Source organism: Acinonyx jubatus, chromosome A3 (genome assembly GCF_027475565.1).
Source record: "Acinonyx jubatus isolate Ajub_Pintada_27869175 chromosome A3, VMU_Ajub_asm_v1.0, whole genome shotgun sequence".
Classification (NCBI taxonomy): domain Eukaryota; kingdom Metazoa; phylum Chordata; class Mammalia; order Carnivora; family Felidae; genus Acinonyx; species Acinonyx jubatus.
The window spans coordinates 44,170,290-44,182,435 of NC_069388.1; the positions used below are offsets into that span (position 1 = coordinate 44,170,290).

The 12,146-nt window shown below is 41.4% G+C and overlaps 1 protein-coding gene across 7 annotated transcripts in view; it reads left to right on the forward strand.

Moving 5' to 3' along the window:
- Window positions 1-12,146, forward strand: part of CFAP61 (cilia and flagella associated protein 61) — a 278,182-nt gene that overhangs the window by 8,950 nt on the left and 257,086 nt on the right. For all 7 annotated transcript variants that reach the window (XR_008289225.1, XM_053200304.1, XM_015071100.3 and 4 more), the window contains 2 exons: window positions 7,590-7,740; window positions 11,759-11,835. Coding sequence is in view for 6 of the 7 variants with exons in the window: in XM_053200304.1 (XP_053056279.1) it covers window positions 7,590-7,740; window positions 11,759-11,835 (228 nt within the window). In the remaining variant the exon portion in view is untranslated. The remainder of the gene's footprint in view (window positions 1-7,589; window positions 7,741-11,758; window positions 11,836-12,146) is intronic.

Consider the following 12,146-nt stretch of genomic DNA (forward strand, 5'->3'; position numbering starts at 1 on the left):
GTCGTCTGGAGGGAAACAACATGTCGATACACCCCACACATGCCAACCCAAAAGTTAAGGACTGTGCAGAGAACATTATCAAAATGAAATCAGAAACTGTAGGAAAATAGCAGGAATCAATGCCACCCTCTCCTTGAGGATTTTTGCTACATTCTAGAAATCTCCTGCTTCTGTTTTGACAGCTTTGCAAAGAATGTAAGATAAATACTCCCTCCACCTAAGGAGGGAAGTATTAGATCCTTTTGTATAAAATTGGGTTGTTCATTGTAAGGATGAATGAGACATCAACTCACTCCTGAAGTGCGAAAGTTAGGAAACTAGCCTTTTCAACTTCAGCATGGAATGAAGGGGGACAAATCCTTCAAGAATTTGTAAGCATGTGTTGATTTGAGTTCCATGCTAATTATCTGTGTGGCTTGAAAAGCTTCAAAACTTCCTAAATAATGAGTCCATTTTCAGACAAAGACTATGTTCATTTACCGATAGACTGAATAAAGGGAATAAAGTGGTGAATTAGATTAAAAGTGGTCACAGATTAGTAGTGTGTCCAGGAAACTGGTTGAAATAATGAAAATCAGGTCTGAAGGATGGAGCTTCAACTCAGACTTTAAATAATGCTCATAGATGGAGTTGTAAGTAATACACGCTCGCAGTCAAAAATCACAAATATACGAGGTAACAGGCACCGTTAGTGAGAATCAACAATATACAGCAGAATCAGACTCTCAAAGACTTCAGATGTGAGTTCAGTCAATGAATATAAAATAACTATGTTTACTACATCTAAAGTGAAAAGATACATTTAAAACGACCAAAAAAGTGAATAATGAGATTTGAAAAAAAAGTCAAACCATCTAGAATAGTATAGTTAAAATTAAAAGCTCGTTGGATGACTTAAACATTGTAAAAGACACAGGTGAAGACAGAAGTAGCAAATGGGGCGGGGAGGGGGGGCAAATACCAATAAAATATCCAGATTCAGTGCAAAGAGACAGGCAAAAAGGTAAGAATGGAACAGTTAACGGTTGGATCTATTCAGACGTCTAGAAGGACATGATGGGCAGTGGAAAAGGCCAATATTTGAAGAGATAATGGCTGACAGCTATAACTTTCCAAAATTGTTGAAAAGCACCAATTCTTAGATCCAGAAAACTGGATCCCGAACAGGATAAACACACAGAGAATTCCTCAGCTCATCATAATGAAACAGCAACACATCAAATCTGAAGAGAAGGTCTGAAAAGTTATCAGGGAGAGAAGATAAATTGCCTGTAAACAATTGAAGATTAGGCTAATGGTGATTTCTTACTAGCAAGCACGGTAGCCAGAAGATAGTAGAATGTCTTCAGTATTGGAAGAAAATAGCATCAAAGTAAATTGTGTACCTAGTGAAACAATTTTTCAATACGTAGGGGAAAATGAATGCATTTTCAGACAAGCAAAATACTGAGTTAGTTTACTAGTGAAATCTGTATAAAGGAAATTCCTCAGAATATACTCTAGGCAAAAGGAATAATTTCTTAGCTGGAAGGCCAAGATACAAGAAGGAAAGTAAACAAATATATGTGTAAATATGTTGGTAAATCTAAGAAGAAAATCTAACTTGTATAAAGCAATAATGATAATAACTAATCTAATATAGATATTAAATATAAATAGTTATATGATATAAATAAGGTAAAATACACAACAAAAATAGATGAATTGGTTGGTGCATGATTAGAATGAAAGTACTCTTAAGGTATTATTCAGAAGGAGGGTAGTATTCAGAGGTTCTCCCCCTCCCTCCCAGGAAGCACACACACATCCAAGCATGTTATGGGGTAAATTATCAAACTTTATTGAAAGACATCAAAGAAGACCTAAGTAAATGAAGAGGTATACCATGTTTTTGGATAGGAATATTCAATACTGTAAAGAAATCAATTCTTCTCCAGTCAAAATCCTACTAGGATTGTTTGTTGAAGTTGACAAAGTGTGTGAATTCATATGAGAGAGCAAAGGGCCAGAGCCATTTGAAAGAAGAAAAATAAGGTGAGGAGATTAGCCCAACTAAAGACTCATGGTAGGCATAGTAATCGGGACAGTGTGGTAATGGCCAAGGAATCAGAGCTCCCAGAGAGAGACCCATGCATACATGAAAACTGGATGACCAAACCAGTGGGGAAAGAATGTGCCATTCAATTAATGGTGCTGGGACAACTTGTTACCCATATGGAAAAGAGAATAAATGTAAATACGAACCTCATGTCATACAAAAAAAGGAAAAAAGCAATTCTGGGTGAATTTATGACTTAAATGTGGAAAGCAGCTAACATTGTTGACAGAATCTTCTAGATTCCAAATTCATGTATCCAGCTTCTTGGTGGATGTCACCCCTTGGATACCTAGTAGGTACTTCACCGTTTGTTTGATCATCACCTGCCTCCAAACTACCCCATGTTTTCCCCATCTCGGTAACTCTAGCAACTCCAGCCTTTCACTTTCTTGGACCAAAACCTTGGTGTCACCTTCATACTTGCTCCTACATCCCACACCAGCAAAGCTGTCTGCTCCACCTACAGAATATATCCAGAAGCTGGGGTCTTCTTTCTACCTCGCTTCTCTTGCCAAGGTCCGATCCAAGCCTGGTGCACTTGAGTGTTACCATTGCCCCTTTCTGGTTTCTGCTTCCACCTTGGCATCAGCCCTTACCCATTCCCCCTCCTGCCCCAGCAAATTATTCTCAACATAATAGCCAGAGCGGCACCATTCACATCAACTGGATCCTGTCGTTCTCCTGCTCAAAACCCTCCACCGGTCTGCCACGTCCCTGCCAGGATCTGGTGTGGAACCCACCCTTTTCCTTTCTGACCTCACCTCCCTTGAGCTCCACTGAATTCCTATATTTTTCCTGGAGCACCCCAGGTACATCTGTGCCTCATCCTACAGTTACGGAGTAGTCCCCGTTGCACTTGACATACTTGCACGGTTCATCCTCTTTCCCCTATTTTTCTTCACAGCACTTGTTCCCACCTGACATTCTGTGCATCTTAGTTTAGTGTTTTGTTTTTTTTTTTAATTGGCCTGCCTCCGTCCATTAGAACATCAGCTCCATGAGGGCAGGGATCTTGGCCTGTTCTCTGCTGTATCCATGGAGCCAGAAAAAGCTTGGCACTTGGTATGTATTCAGTGAGTGTTGTTTTTGCATTAATGAATAAATCCACTACTAGGCATGTGATTGTGCAAAACCTCCCTAAGCCTGGAGGTTTTGCACAATCAGTTAATAACCTCATCTGTGAAATGGACAGTTGTACTTCATTTATAGGGTGAGTGGGACAGTGAAAAAAAGTTATTAAATGCAGTGCAGTGCCTAGTTCCTAGGAAGTGCTCATAGCTGCTGTATCCCCTTCCCTCTGGCTCTGCCTATAAGAGCAGGGACCAGGGTCAGATAGAGGCAAGCTTTTCTATTATTCTCCTGCCCTTCCTTTCTCACCAACTCAGCAACCATAGAACAGGATGAGGCATTGCTTTATGAGTACAGTGGAATTCTCTTCCATATACACATTAAAAGAAAGCAACAAGCATTAGAACATGGTACAAAAGGAGGTGTAATTGCCTCTGAGATGGAAAAACAAGTGTTAGGGGCCACTGTATACCTTAATGAGTCTTGAATCTTTACCACGTGAATAAACTTCTGCATGTGAATAAATTATAATCCCCCAGCTTGGTAGCAGGTGTGCACGTCTGACTTGCCCCTCCTGGGGTGAAGTGTGTTACAGTTGGCCTGAGCAGGAGCGGATGTGATTTGGCTGTCCATGTGACCACCAGTGACCCATGTGATCAATTGCCAAGGGCCCATCCTTTTATGGGGTATTCAGAACATAGCATATGGGATGTGGGTGGGATTACAATTGGGGCCTTTCTACAGATTTTTTTTTCAAGAACCTTCCACAAGTCTGTTTTCTCAAATCCTACACACAAACACATACTAATTACCTGAAAGTTTTTGATAGCCAGTTGTTTTCAAAGAGCTTTGTACCCCTGCTTAGAGTATAAGGTCTTGGAGTGGCTGTCAGAGTACCTCAAATTTACATGTCTAAAGTGTTTGTATATTTTCTGAATTGGCAGATAAGAAAAGCATAACTTACACCATGTGGGTTGGAGTAGTGAAATTTTTTTTTTAAGGTTAAAATCATATCCTAATAACTAAAAAGGTTGTGACTTACCTTAGAAGCCAGCATATCTTTAGAAGTAAAAGTAAATTTACATTAAGGGTGCCTGGGTGGCTCAGTCGGTTAAGCATCTGTGTCGATCTCAGCTCAGGTCTTGATCTCAGGGGTGTGAGTTCAAGCCCCGCATTGTGCTCCACACTGGGTGTGAAGCCTACTTAAAAAAAAAAAAAAAAAAAAAAAGAGGGGCGCCTGGGTGGCTCAGTCGGTTGGGCGGCTGACTTCGGCTCAGGTCATGATCTCGCAGTCCGTGGGTTCGAGCCCCGCGTTGGGCTCTGTGCTGACTGCTCAGAGCCTGGAGCCTGTTTCGGATTCTGTGTCTCCCTCTCTCTCTGACCCTCCCCCGTTCATGCTCTGTCTCTCTCTGTCTCAAAAATAAATAAACGTTAAAAAAATTTAAAAAGTAAATTTACATTTTCATCAGTGTCCTGGAGCTCGCCAAATAGCTGCTATCCAGCACATGCAGTCTTTCATTTTTCATGTTAGGTAAGGCCCATCATCTTTTGCCAGGCCAACCTCAAGGCTTAGAGCAGGTGGTTTCTTTTCTAGTTTATTGAATTTTGTTATATTAGCTGCCAGCTCAGTCACAGATACAGGAATGAATACAATTGACCTCACCTAAAAACCCTGCTAAATGTTAGGGGAGAAAATGAGAAGATTCGGCATAGCAGATGAGTGGGGAAAAGGGCCAAAAGAATTGTCCACATCAAGTGCACATGTCACAGGACAGGGGGGCATGGGGGCGGGTGGGTGGCAGAAACCACGATAGGCTTGGGGAACGCCTGTGATGTTTAATAAAGTGGAAAATGGGGATACAGTTTCACCAAGATTTCCATCAAGTGTAGTTAAATAAAATGAATTTTGGCTGAACTTGGAAAATTCTCTAAACAAGTGAACAAATGAGACATTAATGAAAAAAAAAACTCTGATTTCACTTGCTGGATAATATCCTTGAGCTTTAATGTATTTTGTGTGAAATATATACATGTGTGTGGGTGTATTTTTTTAATTTGGCATATTTCAAAGAATAATTCTAAATCCAACTTTTAAAAACAAGCCTCCCTCTACCTTTTTCCTCATCTCTCTTTGCTCTCACAATAATTTTGTCTGTCCCATAGAGGACAATGTTAAGAGGTAATAAGAACTGGAAATTATGTATACAAAAGGATAATGCTACAAAAGTTACTTTCTTGCACTTGGCCATTTGGAAATTGAAATGCATTTTCCCATTGAAACGAAGTTATTCATGGCTGGCTTCCCAGGCAGACCCACAAAAGTCTATTTAATCTACAATGTCTGTGTGGTATAGTACTGTGCTAATTGTACTATGGAGCCCAACCACCACCCTAGGTTCCCATGGATAAATGTGTTTCAAGTTCAAATTGGGATTCCAAGAACACATTTCCCTTGTTGCCTGAGGGGATGGCAGCTGCCTTGTCCCAGCTCTTGCCCACTTCCTCCTTCATCATCATTGTCAGGTCCCATTCCCTGGGCATTTTCTTATCTGGATTAGAGTGAGGACTATCACTGTGGAGTAGTAGGTCATGGCTCTGGGAGCCTCCGGCAGAGGAACCCTGAGGACCAGGAGCTGGAGGGAGCCACTGCAGGAGTGGGAAGAAGGGTAGGGCTTCAGCGAATCAGAATGGAGAGGTTGGGAGGCTGCATCCTTTTGCTAATGAACCCCCTGTATGGATAGTATATTCTTGGGACCTGAGGGCAGTCTACTGTCTTCTCTGCATGATAGCCAGGGCTACGGTGGGGTCTTTGGGGCAGGTGCACCCTGAGGGAGTCCCCCATGGCTGAAGAGTGGGCTTCCTATGAGAGAGGACAGTGGCTGTAAGTGCTGAGATTGACATCTCCAGCACAGTGTTTCCCGAAGATGCCTATGCCTCTGATAGTGCCGAAGGCGATTTGTCTCGATACACGCAAGAACAATTTTTGTTCTAAATGTTGTATATTTTTATAGTTTTATTTATGGCAAGGGTACTGGTTTTCCATTTGTGATTTTGTTGTACATTTCCTATTGAAATAGTCTTATTTAAGCCAAAGTGAACTGATTTGAAGAAAATAAGTATAGGAAGTGCACAAATGTGAGAGACTGCAGTTTGGTGATTGGATCTAGTAAAATGATATGCTGTCAAGTGCGGGAGAAAAGCAGACTACAAACAGTATGGGTTGTGTGCCTCCATTTTTAAAAACACACAAAATATATTTCATTTGATAATTACTCTCAAAAAAGAGAGAAGTCTGGTGAGATAGAAACCAAAATACTGACACTGTTTGGTCATCTACAGGAGGTGGTATTAAGGATGATTTTCCCAATTGTTTTTCTCTTCTTGTGAGTACTTACTGGTTTTGATCGTAGTCACAATTCATTGCTTTTATGATGAAAATATAACTGGAAAGCATATAGCACTTTCTACTCTGTCCATTATCTTTTCTCCTCTTTCTTCAATTACATGCTGTCTTCTTAGTTTTGAAGGAACATTTTACATCTTTTTCCTCCAACTTAAGATACCAGTAGATTTCACTCAGTTGAAAAGGTGAAAACTGCATCTCAATTTGTATACAATTGGTTCTCTGTGTAGTAAATCATATGCTGTCTCTAAGTCAGCACTCTTTCTGTCATGCCGGGCCACATGACAGGGTAGCAGTTGGGAAGGACCTGATCTCAAGATGTCCCTTTGGGATAGCCACCAGAATAAGAGTTGGAAGACCCTCGCTTCCCCTTCCTTGTGTTTATTAAACTTCCTCTGTGGCCTTAGCTTAAACCAGACCCCTCAGGGTCTCCATTTCTACAGCTGGGTCAGGTGATAGATTTTCATATCCTGTAAGAATCCATTGGCCCAGGGGCATGGGCTTAGGGTTTGGAAAAATTGGCTGAGATGGCTGACAGAGGTGGGGCTGAACTCTCAGCCTCACTGTTTTGCACAGGTGACCAACTCATCCCAGTTTGCTCAGAATTTGTAGCCCTAATGGTCCCATGTTTGGGGACCTTCTCAGCCGCAGGCAATCATGGACAGTGGGCCACTCTAACTGTATATGTTTAGGCCAACACAGTGGAATTGGCAACATGGAGGATAAGGAAAACTTCAGTCAGTTTCCCCAATCTCAAAGGGAAGGGTATTGGACACTTCATGTAAGTATAACACCTTTATAATGAAATGTAGTTTTCAATAAAAATATAGTTAGTATCACAGATGTCCTGAAAGATCTGTTCTCAAAGTTGCTGCCATGTTGTTCCTATCTCTTCCAGAGGTTTCATACCTTATGTAGTGGTTGCTAGGCTTCAGTAGCCAAAGAAGGGGGAAAAATGATACCTCCTTGTCTCCCTTTTGGTAATCTTAGTCATGTGTGCACCTTTAATCATTTCTACAGGGAAAAGGCAAACCTTGCTGTTACCCTCTGCAATGACAAGGAGGAGATAATGGCCCAGGCTACCTTTGTGGACTATCCCAACTGGAATGTTTCCAGTCAGGACAACTGGGTATCCGTGTTCCGGGAGCTCGACCCTGAAATCCCATGCACGGTAAGCAGTTACACACAATGCTTATTAGAACAGCCTTAATTTTGAAGGGAAGTTCTATGTTTGCATATATGTCTTTCCAGTTTTGAGACTAAGTAGTTGAAAACTCACAACAGAAGGTATGTGACATTATGACAGTTAGAAATGAAGTTAGCTGGCAGGGAGGAAAGATGAGTCCAAGAGCATCCCAAGAGGGGATAGGAAAAGGGAGGTAATAGATCAGTCAGCTGGTAGCAAAGCCGAGGTCATGCTGTGCTGGGAGGACTAGGAGGGAGCAAGGAATCAGTGGGAGCGTTAGATATGTATCTCTCAGTTCTCCACACTGCTCCCAACATCAGTGTCCAAATTCTTTTTTTTTTTAATTGTCTTTTTATTGAAGTATAGTTGATACCCGGTGTTACTATTAGTTTCAAGCGTACAGCATAGAGATTGGACAAGTCTATATGTTGTGCTGTGCTCACCCAAGTGTAGCTACCACCTGTCACCATGCAACTCTATTAACAGTACCATTGACTGTATTCCCTATGCTGTACCTTTCATCCTTATGCCTTGTTCATTCCATAACTGAAAGTTTATACCTCACACTCCCCCTCACCCATTTTGTCCATCCCCTACCGCCTTCCCCTTTGGTAACTACCAATTTGTCGTCTGTTTCTGTTTTGTTTGTTTGTCCATTTGTTTTTTATATTCCACATATAAGTGAAATCATTTGCTATTTATCTTTCTCTGTCTGACTTATTTGACCTAGCATAATACCTCCTAGGTCCATCTGTGTTGTCACAAATGGCAAGATCTCGTTTTTTATGGGTGAGTAATATTCCACTGTATATATGTACCACATCTTCTTTATCCATCCATCTATATCAATGGCCACTTCGCTTCAGTGTGTGAAGTCTTTGGAATGCTGGGAGGGTACCTGCCTTTACACTTTTTACACCGTGTAATGGTGATAGTAGAGCTTCAGGTTCCTGTTGCATTCTGTAACTTTTAAGGTGTTGTTCTGGACTCTAGCTCATTCGATGTCTTCTAGCTGTGGGCACGTTACAACTTGTTGGCAACCCGACTTGGTAGCTGGTGCCAAGTCTGAGCTTTCCCTGCCCTCAGCCTGCCAGAGCCAAGCCAGCGTGTGGCCCCAGTTCTGTGGAGAGCCAGAGGCCACGACTGTGGGTAGCATGTTTGCCTGTTAGTGGAATTCAAGAATGTGGCCCCAGAGCCCTAGGGAATGCCAGTTGTGTGAATGAGTGAGTTTTTCCCCCATATGCACCTGTGTGCATGCACAGTACATCCCCCATGTGCACCCCAACACATTATCCAGCATTTATTCAGCTACATGATGTCTCCCCCTTGTCCTCTACTCCTCCTGTTCCTCACCACCCCAAACACCCAGTTATCATATTCACAAAAATTATCTCAAACTTGGAAATAAGCCAAATGATGCTTTCAATCCAAGGCTTGTATCTTTGACTTTCTGTTAACTGAGCTATTGTATATTGTACAGTTCTATAGGAACAGTGATTAGCTTTGTAGATTTTTGTCCATTTGAGGTGTAAATGATTTCTGTTTGGTGGAAGAGATAACCTCAAAGGCTATGGTTTATGGCCTCATAGGACATTAACCATTTTATATCTAGCCTAGCAACCTTATTCTAACATTCCCTCATTAAAATACCTAAAGTAGCCAGCTCCTCAAGTGCAACGAATTGTTTTTATCATCTTACTGGTTGCCTCATTAATTGATGGGTTGAATAAATCTCAGACATGTGCTCATTGTATGTTTGCATTAGAATCATGATTTTACCGTTTTGAAAATTATAAATTAATACCATTATTCATAAATATTTCCTCTTTTGTCCCTTTGTTCTCTTAAGATTGTTTCTCTTTCAACTACTTTTAAATTCTGAGGTGCCTGAGTGGCTCAGTTGGTTGGGTGACCAACTTCAGCTTAGATCATGATCTCGCAGTTTGTGAGTTCAAGCCCTGCATCGGGCTCTGTGCTGACAGCTCAGAGCCTGGAGCCTACTTCGGACTCTGTGTCTCCCTCTCTCTCTACCCCTCCCCTGCTCGTGCTCTGTGTCTCTCTGTCTCTCAATAATAAACAAACGTTAAAAATTTTGTTTTAAAAACTACTTTTAAATTCCTACAACAGTATAGAGCTTAGCTATCCAGTATGGTGGCCGTCAGCCATGTGTAGCTGTTGAGCACTTGAAATGTGCTAGTATGATTGAGATGTGCTAGAAGTGTAAAACATACACTGAATTTTAAGTATTTAGGAGGAAAAAAAGAGTGTAAAACACTTCATTAACAATGTTTATATTGATAACTTGTTAAAATGATAATTTGAGTCTGTTAGGTTAAATAAAATATATTGAAAATTAATCTTACATGTTTATTCTTTTTCTATATGTCTACTGGGAAATTACATATGTGACCTGTATTTGTGGCTCAAATTATTTTGTTATTGGACAGCATTGATATAGAGCCTTAAGGCCTAATGTATTACTAATCCCAGGGGTATTTGCAACAGAAGTAACTAATGATTTTTATCTTAAATCTAAAGAATAAATCTTGAATTGTAATATTCTTGGTGGAAGAGAGAATTTGGAAGATAAATCAGCCAAGTAATAAGCCATGTACTCCTAAGGCTGGTCCTATTCAGCATGTAAAGCAGATGTTAAGTAAGGTGGTTGTGGGATTAGCTGATAACACATGGAAAATGCATACAGTGGTGTTGTGGCTGTTCCCATCTGGACTGTAGGGTTTGTGTTATTGGCCTTTTGGGAGTTTTCAACTCCTGAACCAAACTCATCATTCTTCTCTTCCCATTTTATGTTTGATATTCCTTCCAAGTATTTCTATTTTATTTATTCATTCATTTATTTTGAGAGAGAGCACACACATGAGTAAGGGAGGGGCAGAAAGAGAGGGAGACAGAGAATCCCATGCAGGCAGGTTCTATGCTGTCGGCACAGAGCCTTACTTGCCTGACTCAGGGCTCAAACTCATGAACTGTGAGGTCATGACCTGAGCCAAAATCAAGAGTCAGATGCTTAACCAACTGAGCCACCCAGGTGGCCCTCCTTCTGAGTATTTCTAAGGCATGCACTATCCAACAGGAAGGAGACCAAGGCACGGATGTGCAGGTGGTAACCCAAGGCTGTCTATAAAATTGCTCAGAAAACAGGAGGCACTTTCAAGCATTCCTGTCATCCTGATCTAGGTGCAAGCAACACCCTCACCAGTTAACTAGCCTCACATTTGTAGTATCTCTAGAATTTGAAGATTTTCCCATAAACACAGGGGTACTGAGTTGAGCGGACCAATGTGTGGCTGTATGGAACAGCTGCTCATTATTGAGGCTACTTAAAATGTCTTCAGAATTTAGGGGACAAAGTTCTTTAAAAACTTGAGAGATTTAGCCTGACAGTCATCTTCGAATCTTGCTACTTTGAGTTTCCAGCTCTCAGGTTTTCTGTATCCCAAGAGTAATATTTGATTCTGACTCTGGGAATGTTGAACAAAACAAGTCATTGGATTCATAACGTGGCATCTGCCTTCCATCCTTCAAATTCATAAGAGAATCTTTCTCTTGTGTCACTTGAATAGAGCAGCAGCTGCTGACTCAAGAGCCCTGGGGAAAGGGTGATTGTCTTTCACTTGGCATAGACACCCCCGAGGACAAGACTACTGAGTTAATAATCGATTTCACTCCCCTGCAGGCACTTCCCTGCCCATAGCCCGTTTGTGAGGGCAGGAAGATGCGCTGGATGCATTGGACTCATTTACAGTCCCTGTTTCCTTGAATAATTCTAAGCTAGGAGGACAGAAGGCAGGGAATGGAGTCAGGGAGAAAGCTTGAATGCTGCCTGAGTGTCTCATCACTTCAGACATAAAATATCACCCACAAAAGGGGGCAGCTCTGAGTTTGCGGCTGCCCCCAAATCCTCCCCCCCATCTCCCAACCCTGTTCTGACATAGCCTGAATGGTGACTCAGCTTTTAATCATGTGCTCTTTTCTTGTGCAGCCTTTGAACACGTTGTTCATGCACCTCTTTGTGGCCGTGGATGAATATTCTGTTGGCTGCTGCAGAGAGATTATTCGGTGAGTGGCTGGGGTCTTGCAGATGGTGACATCAGGGGGCTGGCAGGCAGCACCATAGACAAGACACATTAATGCCAAAATGACATAAAAGAGATTGTGTGCATAGTTTAAAAATATTTCCAAAGGATGTGAAATTCTTTGAGGTGCTTAATTATCTTGTAATTCATGGCTGTATTAAAGCATCAATGTGGAATAACAGTGACATTTCTGAAAGAAAACAGTTTATTTCTTTGAATCGACACTCCCTCTGACACACATCTTTACTATCATTTGAGGCAAACAGTGCAGTCATTTAAAAAAATGGATTGGGG